The sequence below is a fragment of the Trichomycterus rosablanca genome, chromosome 11 (genome assembly GCF_030014385.1).
Source record: "Trichomycterus rosablanca isolate fTriRos1 chromosome 11, fTriRos1.hap1, whole genome shotgun sequence".
In the NCBI taxonomy this organism is placed as follows: domain Eukaryota; kingdom Metazoa; phylum Chordata; class Actinopteri; order Siluriformes; family Trichomycteridae; genus Trichomycterus; species Trichomycterus rosablanca.
In genome coordinates, this window is record NC_085998.1 from 34,892,538 (window position 1) to 34,911,619 (window position 19,082).

The following is a 19,082-nucleotide window of genomic DNA, read 5'->3' on the forward strand; positions in this document are numbered from 1 at the left end:
TGTAGACAGACGAGTAAACAAACCACAGCCATAAATCTGCAGCCATGTGGAACAGTCATATTTGGCTTTTGTAATGTTGGGAATCAAAAGTAAAAATTAAATAAAAGCCCAAACACCACAAGGTGAGCAAATCCTGTCATATCATCTGCTGATTGTTTGCGTTAGGCTCTTTCACCAGAACAAAAAAAGTCCAGTGTGTTTTGTTCATCTTGCTGAAAACACAGCATCCCACTCCTATCCTAAATCAATCACTTAGTGACCTACATATACAGCCACATGTCTTTCTTTTTCTTCTTCTTTATTTGGCTGCTCCTATTATGAGAACAGTCACAGCTGGGTGTATATTTTGTGATATTACTGGTTCAAATTCTCTGTAACTGCAAAGTTTTTCCTCCAACCATTTGCTTAAAAAATGCCATAACTGTCTGTACCAAGCAGAGAGAAAAATGAAGAGGAAATGACTTGTATACAAATATTGCTAGTTAATTGGCGCCTGTAGCTTTCATGGACTTTCATGATATTGCAGTTGTTAATGTTGCAATAAATTTCGTTTTTCTTTAACCAAAACATTGTAGATTTATCTCATGTAAATCACCAGGCTGGCCTTCAATAAGGATTTAGTTTAGAGCTGGACGCAAGATTAACACAAAAACTGAGATTAAAAGTAATTTATTTGAGAACAAATTCATTAAGGCTTGTGGTTATACTGTAACTAGTACCTGTAGTACCTGTAGTGCTCCCTACTGGTCGAGGCCTGGCAGAAGATGGTAATTCATCACTATAGCCCCCTCTGCTGTTATAAAGTGCTTCTGGCTGCAGCTGCTCTCCACCTACTCCTTCGCCTTGGGGGTAACACGACCCAAAACCCTGTCTGCAATTACAGTTGGGCAGAATTATTAAATGCATGATTACAGTGTAAACTGTTTAACAGTTAATAATAAGGTGTCAATTGGCAAAATCACACATTAATAAAAATATTTAATAACACATTTAAACAGATTTTTGTGATCTCCTGACCTGTCATACAACCTGACCTGGTAAACCAAAAACTGAGTGCAAGAAAGAGAAGAACACTGGAAGTGACTGAATTAATAGTTTAACTGCACTGTACTGAATTAAGCTGGGCTGTGCAAGAAAATATTTTTGTACTGTTTCCTTAATGGCAAAAAAAAAAGATTTAAAGTCAAACTGCCCCCTAGTGGACGGTGCATTAACTCCTTACATCACACAAAGCTACAAAGTTAAATTCACATTGAAATTATATTCTGTACATGTGCACATTTATGTATGGGGACAACTCCACGTTATTAATCATATGTTCACATATTCAGGCCACATTCAGGACACTCAGGCTTAACTTAGACATAACCATATTGTTGTAATATAAATGTTAGCTTTAGTACACAAACTGGGTGTGACTGTTTAATATTAGAGCTCACCTGTGCAGTAAGCCTTGTACTGTTGAAGGTGGCAGACCTAACTCAGGATATCTCTAAAAAAGACACACACACAATTTTAAAAACAAGATAAAAATATTTAAACCCACATTTTACAAGCATAGCCAGTGTGCATTTACTCAGCCACAGCTACTTCAGCTCTTAATAAAGAACAGTAATGTCTGTACCCCAGAGAAAGGGCTGAGAGCAGGGTATGAGGGTCCGCAAGGTCCTGGGCCATGTGCTGGAGGACTGGAGGAAGATGCATTCCCGCCTCTAACCCCAAGCCCAGGCAAAGTGATGCCTGCATTGGGCCCCAGTGAGGAAGGGGACACCAGGGCAAAAGCATCATCGAGCAGTGAATGCATTTGCTGCCGGGCTTCCTCTATAGAAGGCTGAGGGGGCAGGTAGGGTGGAGGAGGGGCGATGTGGCCTGGGGGTGAACTCAGGAAGACGTCGTCAGTTGGGGAAGGACTTTGAGTGTCAGGGCCCTGGTCAGGATCGGACTGAAAAAGACAGAGATGAGACATTAAACTTTTGTAATCATGGTCTACAAACTTCACAAAGACAAATGAGGAAATCAGAAGACGAACCACAAACGCGATGTTGTTAACTCCAGGATATTTCTTATATGTGCCATCGCTGTCAGTGGTGATGAGTCTGTCTCTGTCAGCATCTGTCAGATCTCCATTTATCTGCTGCTTCTTTTTCTGCCTTGGAGAACGCTTTTCTCTGCTACAGCCACACATACACACACACAGATACACTTAATAAGCCTAGTAGCTTAACATCATTCATTCAGTACTGTGTAATGATATTTTTAGTCTGGGTGAGCTGGGTTTGGCACCATCCAGAAACACAGGGCACAAGGTAAAACCACACACTTACTACTGTACACACTCACTCACCTACACCCTGCACCTAATGAGCACCCGCTACCTGCTAGAGCTCTGTACCAAGCCACCGCAGTAAACTGTTTTCATTTCATTTTCATGTTTTACCAGCGACGTTTCAATTAAATTGTTTTAATTAAAATGTTTTGCACCGTCTATAAATGGCTTAACATGTTCATTCCTTGTGTCAGTGTTAACTCCTTTTTTTCTCCCATCTGCCAAAATCATGCAGAAGGCAGACTGGCTACTCTACAGTATACTGTCCTAGATGCAAATAAGTGAGTGAGTGAATGTATTGCAAAATTTTGCCTTGAACCCAGTGTTTTTGGGTGGCACTGGTCCCACTGCTACTATAATCGACAGAAAAAAGAACCACTTTCTGCTCCACTGCAGTGTAAATGTACTGAAATGTATTGTGGGATAAATAATGAGCCAAACGCTTTCTAACCTTTTCCTGGGCTCAGTGTGGAGAGGGGACATGCGACTGTCCGGGTTTAAAATCTTATCAATCTGCATCTGAGCTTTCTGGTAGATACGGTCCTGCTCTCTGGCGTCACCCAGGCCATCCATCAGATCATCCATGGTGGGAAAGTCATAGTGGCCTTTCCTTTTTGCTCTAAGACGAATCTTATTGCGATGGTGCTCGATCTCAGACTTTTGCCTTAGAGCAACCTGAATCTAATAAGACAGAGAACCAGAAAACATGAAATCATTTATTTCAGATCTTAAATGGACTTCCAACAGATATAGACAACCTGAAAGAATGCAAAAGGATATAAACTAATAATTTATTATAGGAGAACAATTTTAAAACTCCAACTGCCCATGTGTGAAGCATGAATCCCTCCTAAACCTAATTCTGCTTGTGCCCCCTTCAGCAGCAACAACTAAAACCAAACACTTTCAATAACTGAAGACCAGTCTTTCACATGACTGTGAAGGGATTCTGGTCCACTCCACTTTGCAGAATCGCTTGAATTCAGCCACATGTAAAGCTGTCAAGCATAAAGTGTTTAAGGTCCCGTCACCACATCTTAATGTGGTTTAAGAACGGATGTAACTTTCTGTCTTCTAAGCCATTCAGAGGTTAAGTATGTGTGTCAGGTACGACCCTCCTCAGTCAGGGTAGTGATCTGCAGCAGTAGAGAAGATACAGCTGAGTCATTGGATATGGATAGATTGGGAAACCTTTTTACTGTATTGCTTTAGTGTAAAACTACAGAGAAACAGCTCTGGTAGGCCTCTCGTCTGCCAGTTTTTAATTGTATTTGTATTAATGAATTAAGCAAATATCCTCACGCGTTCATTATAAGTAGGTTTTAGAGTTAATGGGATTTTCACTTTCTTCTAAAAACAAGGGACCTTTTGTAACTCCTACAATTCTTGTATATGCACCAATGAGGTACAGTAGATACTAGATTGAAAAACACAAGACAACAGACTGGAGGACAGAAATCCCTTTACTGTTTTATCTGGCATTAGTGACAGTGATTAGAGTTTTGGTAAGGGTGGTTAAATTTTTAGCTCACCTCTTTGTTCATCTTGGCGTTCTCTGCAGCCTTGTCGGTGGGTGCAGTGTTTGGTAATGGCAGAGCTGGCATGGGCTGCATAGCAATTAGCTGAATCTTGCTGGAGAGGCGCTTATTGGCACCATCTGCTGAGCGGGACATCCGGTCCACATGCTGAAAAATGGATGCTGATGATGCCTGATCATTTGGTGGAGGAGGACCTGCAGATCATAAAGTTTAATTTTAATGCTGCTATTTTGAAATGAGTAATATCATCCGTAAATTAATAAATATTCTCTCAATATATTGATTTTACATGTCTACATTATTTCATCCTTTACAAATTCAGGGAACATTTACGTAACTGTGTATAAATATTTGGTTTTGTTCTGATGTCTACATATTGCAAGTAGTTTTAACACCAGCAGAGAGCAGCATCTGCTAAATATTATTAAAAGTGACTTCCAATTCTATTTGTTTGAGCAGAAATGAAAGAGCTCAGTGTTCAGACAGCTACTGTATGTTAGGTTACAAAATTCATGATAAGGCAACACTACATAGTAAATAAACTCTAAATAAAATACAACTGCGATTATGTATCTGACTACGGTTTTATACAAATAGGCGAAAAAATCGAAATGACACAAAACATATTTAAAAATGTGATTAAAATGATTACATTAGAAAGAATGAATAGAAGGATCACACTTTACTACTTGGAACTAGACTAAATCTATGTTACAGACCACAGATGCTCTTACCAATCTTATTTCTCCCTGAAAGCAACAACAATAGAGAGAAATGTGAGAGTGTGAGAAAAAGAATCATTCATGTAGGGTTGTCACGCTAACTGCAATTTTGAGATATCGCGGTATAGACCAGCCAACCGCAGGGCATGCCAAGCAACCGCATCACCGCGATATTCAAGTTTTTTCTTTCTTTCTTTCTAATCTTTTTTTGTTTTTTTTTGTTGCAGGTCCATCTTGTTTTACGCTTACAATCGGGCGTAATAAATGTTAAATAAATTCATAATGAAAATGAGCTAAGAGCGACATTTTCCTGCCAACTGTTTGCATGCGTTGCTGCTGAGTTTCAGGCTTTGTGTTTTAAAATGTAAACAATCGCAACATGAATTATAGGCAAGTTTATTAATGATCAAATTGAGTTCACACTCAATAAAATACTTGTAATTTAGACTATATTTAAACAGCCTTGGCGTACTAAAGCACTTAATGACGGTTAATATGGCATTGCAGCCTGCAAATATTCTCTTTCTGGCTTGCTGGAATGATTTAAATGAATTTTTTCGTTGAATAAAAATGTATTGAAACGAATAATAACTTAAAATGTAGTATATATTGTTATGTTAATTATACCTACTAAATAGATAGTTAATAGTGGCGCGATAACCAGGCTAGATTTGCTTTGCTCTGTAAAGTCGCACGCAGGATCAGTACACGTGTATTAGTGTAACATCGGTAACACCGGGAACATCACTACCCCACTCAGATCCTCTCTAAAACACATCAGGTGAACATGTTGGTTCTTCTAGCGCGCATGATAACGCAGGTTTAAACTCTTACAGACTTTATTATTAATTCTATTTTTTTTTTTACCATATTTTGATTAGATGTGCATTTAAAATATTTAGCCTGAACTCTTTTTTTTTTCGTTTCACAGTGTATATCTAGCCTAGGCTAGAAGCTTAATTTAAAGCTTTTTTTAATAGAGAAAAGACGCCGCATCCCTGCTCTGTTCTGTATTTAACATTAAACACGCATTTCATTGGTCTTAAAGCCGTCTCATCTTTGTCATTATAAAGCAATAAAATACCGAATCATAGCCTAACAATAAAGCTTGTTTATATAGCTCTAAAATCCAGATTAATTAAGTAATTTTCAAAAAACTTAATAAAAAATATTAAGACAGGCTGAATATCGCAAGGGGAAATTCTTTCACCGCGACAGCCCTACATTCATGTCTATTATGGTGGATATTAGCTAGAAAGAATAGAAAAATCATACATCCTAAATACATCCTAATTTACACGATGTATACATAAAGTAGATAAAATGCTGGCTAAGTAATGTATTGCATGATATAGGATTACTCAAATCAATTTTAAGTTAAGTGTAAATAAGTAGCAGTGTTTCATCAAATGACATCAATTAGAATTAAACAATGAGTTCAAATTTGCTTGCAATATTCTAGGCACTCAGTAAAACAGTCCATACGACAGTATTGGGGGTCTTATCCATTTATAAACGCATACAATACAATTTGTTGAAGCTAGCATGGCATAATGCATTTTATTACTGCCACTATGATACAGTCAAATGGTTGATTTTGACCAATCACAGACAGGGAAGTAGAAAAATAAATCACAGTCACAATAATTGACTAGCTCTAGATTACACGTGGAGTGTTGCCCCTGATCTGCATATTTTAATGATTTTTCTTCTCCCGAAATGCCTATTTCGACTAAATAAGTTAATTAAAAAGCCTAAAGTGTTTGTGCTAGAGGAATGTCCAACTTTGACTCGAATTAGAGAAAGCTTATCATTGCATTATCTACTGTGTTTTAGAGTATTTTAGCAATACTTGGAAGGTTATGTGAGTAAATCTGGGCAAACTGTAACCTAATAGTAATCAGAAGGTCGCTGGTTCAAGCCTCACAACTGCCAGGTTGCTGCTGTTGGGCCCTTGAGCAAGGCTCTTAACCCTTAATTGATCAGACTGAATACTGTAACTATAATAAAAGTCACTTTGGATAAAAGCGTCTGCTAAATGCCAAAAATTTAAATGTTAATCTGACTGGGCACAGAACTTAATTTTTACTATTGACAACAATGGCACAAAATTTCATACTAGGGCTGTCGCGCTAACCGCAATTTTGAAATATCGCGGTATAGACCAGCCAACCGCAGGGCATGCTGGACAACCGCAACACCGCGATATTCACGTTTTTTCTTTCTTTCTTCTCCTTTTTTTTATTGTTGCAGGTCCATCTTGTTTTATACGCTTACATTCGGGCGTAATAAATGTTAAATAAATTCATAATGAAAATGAGCTATAGGAGCGACATTTTCCCGCAACCTGTTCTCATGCGTCGCTGCTGAGTGTCAGGCTTTGTGTTTTAAAATGTAAACAATCGCAACAGGAATTATAGGCAAGTTTATTAATGATTAAATTGAGTTCACACTCAATAAATACTTGTAATTTAGACGACATTTAAACAGCCATGGCGAACTAAAACACTTAATGACGGTTAATATGGCATTGCAGCCTGCAGATTCTCTCTTGCTGGCTTGCTGGAATGATTAAAATGCATTTTTTCGTTGAATAAAAATTTATTGAAACGAATAATAACTTGAAATGTAGTATATATTGTTATATTAATTATAGCTACTAAATAGATGGTTAATAGTGGCGCGATAACCAGGCTAGACTTTCTCTGATCTCTAAAGTCGCATGCAGGTTCAGTACATCTACAGTGTATTAATGCAGCGAGCACCATCAGAGAGGGTTTTAGTGCCGAGGGGAACATCGCTACCCCACTCAGATCCTCTCTAAAACACATCAGGTGAACATGTTGGTTCGTCTAGCGCGCATGATAACGCAGGTTTAAACTCTTACAGACTTTATTCTTTATTCTATTTTTTTACCATATTTTGATTAGATGTGCATTTAAAATATTTAGCCTAAACACTTTTTTTTTCGTTTCACAGTGTATATCTAACCTAGGCTAGAAGCTAATTTAAACCTTTTTTAATAGAGAAACGACGCGCATCCCTGCTCTGTTCTGTATTTAACAATAAACACGCATTTCATTGGTCTTAAAGCCGTCTCATCTTTGTCATTATAAAGCAATAATATATCGAATCATAGCCTAACAATAAAGCTTGTTTATATAGCTCTAAAATCCAGATCAATTAAGTAATTTTCAAAAACAACAAAAAAATGGCGATATAACCGCATACCGCGATATTGAGACAGTCTGAACACCGCAAGGGGAAATTCTGTCACCGCGACAGCCCTATTTCATACATCTGTATAAACAGACGTTTCTGGCACATATTATGACTGAAGAACAATGAAGAAGGGTGTTTGTTTTTAAAAATTTTAAAAATGAATATTTTCTTTTAGTTTTTGCGTCATTATGAAATCTCAGTAGCCACATGCTACAGTATGTGATCATAAAACTCATGGAAAGTGGGGAAGGTTAACTTGCCATTCAGTCCATTAGTGGCTGCCTTGTGAGGTTGCTTGGAGTCAGTGGATGGTCCAGAGTGTCTTGAAATCTCTTTAGGAGACTCCATCTCAGTGAAGGGCTCACTTCCAACCGAATCACCATCTGATGGGGAGATCCTTACAAACACAACGCAATATTTTAGCTCGAGAGTAGTGTGTTGAAGACATGTTCTCACTAGTGATCCATAAATGTGCAGTTATTAAATAAAGGGTATGCTGATACAGGAAGGTTGGAAGCATATCATTTATTTAATTGATTTTCATTTTCTTTGTGTACTTTTGACCATATAATTTTGAATGACATATACTTTTATCTTTTTGTTCTTCATTAAGACTAGTAACACGCTACCAACATCTACATGATGTAATCTGATGACTTTTCTGTTCTTTCAGCTGATCCCGTATTTAGGGGTCACCACAGTGGATCATTCTGGTACAGATCAATGACTTGGCACAGTTTTTATGCCGGATGCAGTTCTTGATGTCAACCTCCTAATTTTATTCATGCTTCGGACTACCACCGATAAGCCCACAGGTAGGTGAATGACTACGTTGTTTAGCCTCCCCACCCCCTCTCAGACATAACCACTTGTGCTTTTATGACAGAAGCCATGTTTGCAGGTACTCTGCTCTGTGACAGCTAAAGATTTGTGTGGTGGGAATCATTCTAGCCTGAGCCTCATGCCATTAGAGTGATGGCTGAGCTATTGATCTGTGGGCTAGAGAGAAAACCCAGACTGATATGGATTTACAGAAACCTCACTATTGAATATGAATGAACACATGGTATTTTATTATAAGGATCATTTTATAAGTGCTTATTTTATATACGTATATTACGTATATATTAAGACTATTATTTATGATCGATTTTACTTTTCATATAGCATGTACTTTCGAAATACCTCCTTTTATATACATATACACTTATTGTGGATTGTTTGTAGTCTGAATATCGTGTAAAACATTTTACTTGTAGTTGGCCCTGCCTCATCTTCAAAATGTGTTTGTATTAACAAAATACAATGAAGCTGTGCAGCCAAAACATTAAATATCATTTCTTTCTGTCAGTTAAAATAGATGGTACATAATGCATCAGGCACCTCCTGTAATGTCTGTTTTAAGCACATTTGTACATTTTATTACATTATTTCTGGATTTAATGATTTACTAAATGGAAATATATTGATAACTTTGTAAAGATAAATATTAGGATTAGTAAATTAAAGATTGTATTGCTTACTGTCCAGGCCTCTGCTGCCTGTTACGGGAAGTCTTGGTGGAGGAACCTTTGGATTTGGGCGTGGAAGCTTCTGCATTGTCGTTGGTGCCTGGCTCTTTGGTTGGTGCTGGCAGTGGTAACGGTTCTTGGATCACCATGAGATTGTCCTTACTGTGTTGGCCCAGGTGCAGCTTAGCAAAGTCAAAGCCCTTCACACTGGGAGCCTGCAGCTGGGGAGAGGAATAAAGGCAGGAATTCATGTGGATGGATGAAAATAACAGAAACGTTTAGATAAAAAAAAAAGTGAGAGTGAGAAAAAGGAATGAAATGCATGGATCTTAAAATAGCACTGAGAGGAGTGGTGATGTTTAATGCATTACAGACTGTAGAAGTGTAATATAATAAATAGCTATAATAGATCTAATCAATCGAGATCATTTAGCTTCTTACATTTGGCTATTGTGTTTGACCAATGTGTAAGTGTAGGACTGAGTATTGGCTGAGCAGACAGCGTGAAGTCATGAATAAAGTGATCTGGCATGCCTGCCTGCCTGCCTGTCTCCATTATGATTAGGAACCTTGTAGACAAAACAAATAATGTTTTTTTTGTTGGTTTAAAATCACCAAATTCTTAACCTTCCAACCTTGCACATGATGGTGAGAATGTGGCAGACATTGGGTTAGAAAACATGCTTTAACAACAGAATTAATATTTGTAGGTTCTGCATTGTGTGCAAAACATCCATTCATAAGCGAACCAGATCAATGAAAATAGGAAATACTGAAAATAATGAATAAAGCTGAATAAAAAAAGCTATAAATAAGCTGTTACTTTTTATAATGCAGTTTACTGACCAGCTTTTACTTTGAAAAGTCCTCATCTGTAAATCCTATGGAAGCACCTGCTTTACCTTTTGACTGATTCTCTTTTAGTAAGTAAGTAAGTAAAGTTTATTTATATAGCGCTTTTCTAGGACCAAGCCACAAAGTGCTTTACAATGCGGTCAAGTATAATACAATAAAAACACAAACATTAATAATCATAAAAGCTACACAGTGACATAAAAACATTAATACAATAGCACAAATAAAAATTGTAAATGCACTTTAACTACACATACATACATATATATACACACAAATACATACACAAACATACACATACATTTAAATGCACAAACACTCATCAAGAAAACAACATACTACAACACTACAAACAGGGAGGGCTACATGGGATCCAAAAGAAAAAAAAGAAGAGATTGTTGAGTGGCAGGATGTATTTTCCACATTTTCTATTATGAACTACCAGTGCACTGTCACCTACAGGGGAACGATTTCTCTCCTGCTAACATCTACCTCCTTTTTGTTTTCCTCTTCTTCTTCTTCATCATCCTCCTCTTCTTCTTCCTCCTCACTACACCCTATTCCTAAAAGCTTTCCACTCTTAACTGGGGTCATTGACGTCTGGACAGAGGTTATGGATTTCTGAACTGAAGTGCTGGACTAAATAGGGATTGCAAGTGAAAATGAGGTAAGATACAGATGAAGGGGGTGAGGAGACAGATCAATGACATGCCATAATTGAAGAAGTGAATGAAGTAAGAGAAAGTATAAACATCAACCACAGTAAAAGTTTGTGGTAAAATTATTACCTAATTCAATTCTTCATCATTTAGAGAACTTGGGAAGTTGACACTTGGAACATGAACAGCAGCAGGTACATTATTAAGATCTAAACTCAGTTAAAGAACTGTACTCATGGGAAGGTCACTGGTTTACACCCCTGCACCGTCAAGGTGCCAGTGTTGGGCAAGGCCCTTAACCCTTAACTGTTTGCATGGTGTTCTGTCACTTTTGATGTAGAAGGACAGCAAAGGATGATGTATGGACGTAATGTATGAAACACAGTGACTTTGGTATGTAAAATGTATTGTTTGAACAAATGAACATATAAAACACCAATTAAACTACCTACATTAAATCCAACCGAATAAACCCAGGCTAGCTTAGCCCCTCTCACAATGATCAAGCCTATTTTACAAAGAGGAACAAAAGTTTTCTGAAGTGACTGGGCTTACTTTTAACCTGATCCCAAACATTCAAAAATAACTTGAAGATTGGACTGGCACTGAGCAGCTCAAATCAGTGCCACTGACACGAGATTAGCATGCCGAAAATTCGCAGGAGGCAGACGGAGACACGCAGGAAGGAGTCTTCTAGCTGATTAGCTGTTTGACTTTTAGAAATGCAACCCAGCAGATGTGACAGCCAACAATGATAACAATGCAACAAATGCTTTTTCTAACAACCCAAAAGGAAAACAGCACACATGAGCCTGAGACACAAGCTGTAACAGAAATGAGTCTCTCACCTTCTGCCTCTGCTGGATGGTGCTCATGGTGTCTGGCTGAAACTCCAGTTTATCTGTACGGCACAGTTTCCAGTACAGTATGCTAATGATGATTACCACCACCAGCACGGGCACCACCACTCCTACTATGATCCACGTGTTGGTCTTCTCAGTCTCAGAGGGAGATGATGTCTGCTTCTCGAAAGCTGCACACAGAAACAAAAGGCAGAGCGCAGGAGTCAGATGCAGCTCAGGTCTCATATTAAACAATTCTGGAATGATGTGCAGATCTTTAGATGTTTTTTTTAAAGTGACTGAGCAGAAAATGTGTCTGAGGTCTAAGGGTTTGAGGGCCGAAGGAATTCCTCACTGCTGCTGCTGGTCAAACAGATGGTAAATAATGGAGATCAGTGCAAGACTCACTACACAATACCATGTGAAGCCGCCTTGTGCAGTTTAAAATAAGTGGTTGTCTACTGCACATGTCAAAAGGGGTGTTAGGTACGTCACTGTTCGTTTAGGGCAGGGTCTATAGTGATATTTTTGCGTAAATGGTTATGACTAGTTCGGCAGATAGTTGTAGTTTTTGAGTAGTGTATACTATGGTTTATCAGTGTAATGGGAAGACGTTTCTTGAGCAAAATAATACTTTTTTTATAATATAAATTATTAAGGCGCTACCTAATTCACAGCCACAGTCTTTTTTTTAATCCGCGTAGCGTTCAAATGCCTCACGTTTACTGGTTAATGTCCTAGCAATCCTACAGCAATTCAGTTAGCAATCGGTTGGTCAAAACGTTCAAGATGTTGAAGTGTAAAGCAGCTAAAAGCGGTTTGGAAAACTACCAACCAATTCTGTGGACGCAGAAGGGGGTGTGTCAAAACACAGACAAGTATTTTCATCTTTGAGACAGAACACCGCACCGTCGCTGGATGTTCTAGGTTTACATTTAACCATTAAGGTTGGCTGTGCTGTGTATTGTAGCTTTCATTTATTCTATCATTTAATTTATGTATTCTTCACATATTCTTGTTAATGTAGTAGGGTTCCATAAATTATTTATAGGGCTGTCGAAGTTAACGCGATAATAACGAGAAAAAAATATTGTGCCATTAACGCAAATTCTATTTGGCCCTGCGAGTCATCCGTAGTTCATGTGGAGACTTGACCGTGCACGGCATCTCTCATTGAGACAGCGTTTCTCGAAGTGTCACCGTTTGTTTCATTTGCGGTTTGTTATCATAATGTAACCGAGCGTCGTAGTGATGCACTCGCTTAATAAAGAAATTAATACACGCTATATTCACAAGTTGTCGGGAGCAGAACACTTTTATTAACTTCTTCTGTTACGGTACCGAGAGTCCTCGCGTTAGCCAAGCATGCTCTTACATGAACTATGGAAGCCCCAAAGGGTCAAAACACACTCACTTCGTGTAGAAACGTCCATCGAACCATCGTCACGATACAACCACAGAAAAGTCTGTTACAATGACTACGCCTTATCCCACCTAAAGCACCGCTGATCTACAATTTTTACCTACAATCTGACATCTATACGAAGTCGAGGGTCTCTGCTGGATAGTATTACTGCCTAGTATGTGAGTGAATAAAACAACCGTACAGTTTTCTCTTGTCCCAGCAGTTTTTAACATAAGTACATTTAGCATAAAATGTGTTCACCATTTTAATGGTAACATTTCACTTAAAAATCCTTGTTTTCTATAACATTTACACAGATTTTTTTTATGCGATTAATTGCGATTAACTATATGAAATTCTGAGATTAATCGCGATTCAAAATTTTAATCGTTTGACAGCCCTAATTATTTATAATGAATAATATTAGCATTATATGGGAACTTTAAGCAGTGTTTAAAAAGAGGGAATGAACCTATTTTTTGCTGTAAGTGAATCAGCTCAAATCTGCCAGAAAAACAATTCCAAATAAACCAGCCAACATGTGTAGATGTGTTCGTTAAACCTTTCACTTTGATGTTCACAGTGTGGAAAACTTAATTGTTTATTGAACAGATACTACAGCCAAGAGGCAGTGAGTAATGCCAGACTTGAGAACTAGTCATAAGTATTTGATTAAAAGCAACTGAGAAACGACGTCCAACAGGGAGCTTAAAGCTCGGTCTCTTCCATGTCCACATTTCTTCAGCATGAGAGAGCGGTGTGTGTAGTGGCTGTAAGGTAAACACTCACGCTGAGCCAGAATCCCCTGGACGCGATATCCCAGCAAAATAGCAGCGTGCTGTACATCCAGCCTGTTGAGTAGGTTAGCAGTGGTGACGGCAGGCAGCCTCTCACCGTTGGCATCTTCGACAAAGTAGATTATCTCCAGAGGGTTATCAGGCCCTTCCAGACGGGTGGTCTGCACAATCTGTGTCCCACCACACACACAACATGTTAAATATATCATCATTTAAGTACATCTGTATTTGTGTGTGTAATAAACCTAGAGATAAAACATATAAACAGCTTCAAACTTCTTTCACATAGTTTCTACACATTCAGTATATGTAGTTTGCTGATTTGCTGATTTATTAGTACATTTATAACAGGTACTGTTGGTGGACAAAATAACATAAACACTGACCAAAGTATTTTTATCTAATAAATCGTGAGCTAGTAAACAGGTCCACACTTCTGCCATCTAAACAGCTGCCATTTTTTTTCAGTGTTCTGCTCCAAGTCCTAAAGGGTTTAACCCGGCTGGACGGACAATAGCATGCTGAGACCCGGATCTCTGCGGGTGTAAGCTAGTGTAACAGACAACTGCAGCACCCAAGTGCTGGTTTAAGCATTCATCATGATTTTTTTAGTCCTTTAATAGATTAAGAAAATGAGATATTAACAGCCTGCACTCTAAAACATCTAATAAAGTTTCTTTGACGTGATGTTGAAGTACGATCATTCGGGAGGCTGTTGGAAGTACTTGACTAGATGCTGGTGCTTGTTAAATGACTCTTAAATTATTTTAGCAGTATGTGTGGGGGCATTATCTTCTAGAAATTTGGAAACAATTAGGAGAAAGTATTTGGCCATTTTGTCTTTTAAAATATTCATACATTTGCTAGCTCTTAAACAGCCTGGCAAAGCAGTCAATAAACCTAATGATTTCCTCAAGATGGCTACCAGTATTCTATGGCAGTAAGTGGCAGAAGAGTTACAGGCCATAATGTGGGCCAAAATTCTCTAAACATACATCCAGATGTCGGAAATATGGTAAAAGTAAGTCATATTGAAAAAGTTGACTCATGAGCAACCTTCTATGCTCATTTAAACATTTGACTAATTTTGTTGCCGTTCATTAAAATAAATGAAATCATATTTGAGCAATTTAGATTTGATAAAAAACTCTTTCAGTCTCAGGTCATCATGTATTTATTATATATTAGCATGTGTATTACACTTTGAGATTATACCATTTGTACATCGATGTCCAAGTTGCATTTGAACAGTGTATTAATAAAAATCTTAACAGTTCTAAAACACGCAGGATTGACAAGAACAGCAGCATTTTGGAGACGTCATTGGGGAATTGCTTGAAAACCAGGCCAATATTGACCAGTTTCTTGATTTGAAAAAGGACTCTCCCAGTGTGTATGCCCCATTCAACAGTTCAAATCTGTCAGTGGAACAGATGTATTATAAGAATGACTTCATCCTCCTAAAAAGGGGTGTTCAATAATTGATCAGTTATCAGTTATTCAGACTGTAAGGAGAGAACAGGGGAGAAGTAAGTAGCTCCTCAGTCTCTGAATGAATAGAAGCTGTTGCTATAGTTACTAGGGGACTAAAATGGGGATGAGCAGAGTGGAGCAGGTGTTAAAGGAAGCCACAGAAAGGGATCCATTAAGAAGCCAAAGACGCTGAGGACATCCACAGCAGGAATTCCAAATGAGGCTCCGAATTCTTTTCATGTTCCTCTATAAACACCTACATACATGCACCAAGCGATCTAGATAATCCAGTTGCCCCAGTTAAAATTCATTTAATGAAGTGGTCATCGGTGACTTTTGTGATGTTACCTGCAAGCTGTTGTTGCCCACACTGGTGGCTCTTTTAAAGCGCTGTCCTGTAGCCAGTCCCTCCCTGAGCAGCAGAGCGAACCGCCTTTCCATCGTAGCCTGGAAAACTCTATCGCTTACACGGTGCTCCATCATGCCCAGTAACACTAAACAGGAAATAAAACAAAGAAATAAGGGCCCCGTTTTCATGATTGGAACCCTAATGACATAATAATAATGAAATAATAGTAATTGCAATCTTGATTCTGGAACTTTTGTAGGTCGTTTTGTGATTTTATTTACCGATTTTTAGGTTCTTTTTAGTAGCCTTAACTAAATTAATTGGTTATATTTTTCTAATTAAAATCATTGAGTAAGTTGTATGCAGTAAATATACGTATGTGTGTTAAATCTAGCAAATAAATAAAAACAAATGGGTGTCCAAACAAACACAATTGGCTGTGTTTGAGGAAGGGAGGGCTGGACAGGGTCTGCTTTTTTGCCGCTGCAATAAGTGATCTACAGGACTGGTTTGGGTGCCTGCGTGGGTGTAGTGGAGACACATGGATGCGTCTCTATGTGATGCGGCTCTCTGTGTGCAAACCCAACAGTGGCAGGCTACAATCGAGTTATAATGGAGAACTGGAAATGATGCTAAGAATAAGAGCTATTGGGGACTTTTTAAATGTCATTACTTTGAAAAGAGCAACTGTCAACAATGAAACATCATGGATCTAATCTCACTCTTCTGGAAACAGGGTTTGTAAATATAAATATAGTAAAGCTTAGTGTACAGACCTGTTTTTACCCAAGAGGAGCGTAGCAGATGAGTACTGTTCAACTCAGGATAGTGAAAGGCTGTTTACAAAGAAATGCATTATTATTCTCACATTAAACACCATACTGTGATCAGTGCAGTGAATGACTAGACTTACGCTCTGCGATTTGCTGAACAGGGTAGCCCAGGTAGTAGCTAAACTCCACCACACTGAGCAGTCGCAGGAGAGAGCTGACTTCTGACCCCAGTATGTAACCAAGAGAATCCTGCACAACAAAAGTGATGTCCACCGACCCCCTCGGCCTCTGTGATGATGATACAGGGCTCAAAGTAATGTTCAATATCTGAAACACATTAAAGACTTTATTTATCCACTGAACATGAAAACATGAGGGTAAAAAAATACAATCACTGCAAACTGCTGCTCCAAAATCAGCACCCCAAAGCTTTGTGAAGCAGCATAACGTGCCAGTTTGTTTTTCTCCTCTCAACCTTGTCAAGAGTCCAATGCTTTCGCATTGGACATTAGTCCATGTGATGTATGTGCAAATATACAAGTCTAAAAATAGAGGTTCATACATGCACAGTGAAGTTTGTAGACTTTCTTGAGCGATGGCGCACTTCAGCAAAAGCAAAGGTCAGGCCATTTTCTACGTGGTCGATGAATGTACACACATGTATGTCTATGTGGTTGGGCACAAACTGGAGCACTGCCAAAAGAAAGCACACAATAAACGATTAATAAGCATCAGATTATAAATATTAGCTTTTATGTTCTATACAGGGTGGTGAACAAGTATACTTCTAGTACAATGTTTACAAAAACAAAGTCAAAAGTCATATAGTACATGAGTCATCCGCATAAAACACAAATAATGATGCAATTACAACGTCTTAGACACAATTAGGAACAGAAAAGCAGTGATTAGGTTGCTAACCAGAGTGGATGTGGTACTGCAGGTCTGGTACAGGACTGATGGGGGACACACTGAGCATGGAATCAGAAGTATGCATAAACCGTCTTAGAGCGTTCATGACTGAGATTGCTGTGTAGACAACAGGACCAGACACGGCCCGAAACACAAAGTCTGGAGGGGCTTTCACTACCTACACTCACACACACACACACACACACACACACACACACACGCAAAAGACAAAGTTAAAACACTAATTAATGCTATATTGCTATATTACCAAAGAAATAAGCATTTATAACTTTTCTGGAGAGCTAGATTTAGCTTCAAATAAAGTCTTTTATCAGTTGAATGATACCGCAAATGAACAAAGATAATGAATGATGTAGTATTATAGAGTCAAAAAACATTGGGACTTCAATAAGCACGTTTCAGCATTGCTTCAGCAATGACGTGTTATATAAACACCACTTAGAGATTTATTGTTCAAAATGTGTTGCAACCTTGGTGAAAATGAAGGAGCTGAAAGAGAAGATTATTTAGTTGCACCAAAAGGCCAGATTTCCAGGACCTTGAACAATCCTAGAGACACCACTGGAGGGTTCATATCTTATGAGACAGCAGCAAACATGCCTGGCCATGGAAGAAAGTCCAAAAGTCCAAAAGAAGTCTGGGACAAATGTGTCAGTGGCAACCATATCACTTAACAACTCTTGACCAAGAAGCTCATGAAGGGTCAACTGGAATACACCAGGAGGAATTTGGATAAGACTGCAGAGTTCTGGGACACAGTTGGAAAAAAAAAAACTGGAACTGTTTGGCCATATGGATCAGCAGTTTGTCTGGCACAAGAAAGACAAGTCTTATGACTAAAAGAATACTATCATCATGGTCAAGCATTGAGGTGGGTAAGTGATAATGTGGGTATGTTTTTCTGCTGCAGGAACTGGCAAGCTTAACTGTGTGACTCATCGTGGATTCACAGAAATACCAAGACATTTTGAGGATGAACGTTCTGCCTTCTGTGGTACAACTGAACCTTGGTGACACTTGGACTTTGTAGGAAGAAACTGATCCCAAGCACAGGTCCAAGTCAACCAAAGCTTGGTTAAAGAATCAGTCCTGGAGTATCCTGTAGTGCCCTTGTCAGTCTTCAAATCCCACACACAATCTTTTGAGAGATTTGTAGAAAGCCACTGCAGCATGAAAGCCATTAAACCTCAATGAGCTGGAAGCTTTTGTGTGTGAAGAATGGGTAAAGATTCCCCAAGAGAGGTGTCAGAAGCTTCTTAGCACTTACTGAAATCACTTATTAGAGGTTATAAGGCAAAAGGATGTTCCACCATTTACTGAGACTGGGGTGAAAAACAGTGCACATGGACATTTATCAAGGGAACTAGGTGTATGTCAAATTATATTCTCAAAATTGCTGTTATATAACAATAAATGTTCTTTATCTGTTAACTAAGACTTTTATTTAAGCCTATAGAAATCTCAACAAGTTCAGGGGTTTGAATATTTCTGATTGCAGTTGTATACTGCATACCATTTCAAGGGTTTTACTTAAGATACCATGATGAGTGGATATCAATACTCATCATCCACTGTAATTCTAAATGAGCTGATTTTTAATCAGTTACAAAGAAACTGTTATCTGTGTTTATGTGAGGGGGCAATTTTACCCAGTCTCTCTCCTAGTTGATTACATGA

The 19,082-nt window shown here is 38.4% G+C and overlaps 1 protein-coding gene across 1 annotated transcript in view; it reads right to left on the minus strand.

The window, feature by feature from the left end:
* si:ch211-1e14.1 (UPF0606 protein KIAA1549) overlaps positions 1 to 19,082 on the minus strand; it is a 39,110-nt gene that overhangs the window by 1,093 nt on the left and 18,935 nt on the right. Inside the window, exons 6-20 of the mRNA XM_063004260.1 lie at positions 17,394 to 17,562; positions 17,035 to 17,165; positions 16,613 to 16,799; positions 16,476 to 16,535; positions 15,699 to 15,844; positions 13,870 to 14,047; positions 11,682 to 11,866; positions 9,332 to 9,540; positions 8,069 to 8,205; positions 3,859 to 4,058; positions 2,778 to 3,007; positions 2,030 to 2,171; positions 1,625 to 1,942; positions 1,440 to 1,492; positions 729 to 871 (exon numbers count right to left, since the gene is read on the minus strand). Coding sequence (XP_062860330.1) covers positions 729 to 871; positions 1,440 to 1,492; positions 1,625 to 1,942; positions 2,030 to 2,171; positions 2,778 to 3,007; positions 3,859 to 4,058; positions 8,069 to 8,205; positions 9,332 to 9,540; positions 11,682 to 11,866; positions 13,870 to 14,047; positions 15,699 to 15,844; positions 16,476 to 16,535; positions 16,613 to 16,799; positions 17,035 to 17,165; positions 17,394 to 17,562 — 2,488 coding nt within the window. The remainder of the gene's footprint in view (positions 1 to 728; positions 872 to 1,439; positions 1,493 to 1,624; positions 1,943 to 2,029; positions 2,172 to 2,777; positions 3,008 to 3,858; positions 4,059 to 8,068; positions 8,206 to 9,331; positions 9,541 to 11,681; positions 11,867 to 13,869; positions 14,048 to 15,698; positions 15,845 to 16,475; positions 16,536 to 16,612; positions 16,800 to 17,034; positions 17,166 to 17,393; positions 17,563 to 19,082) is intronic.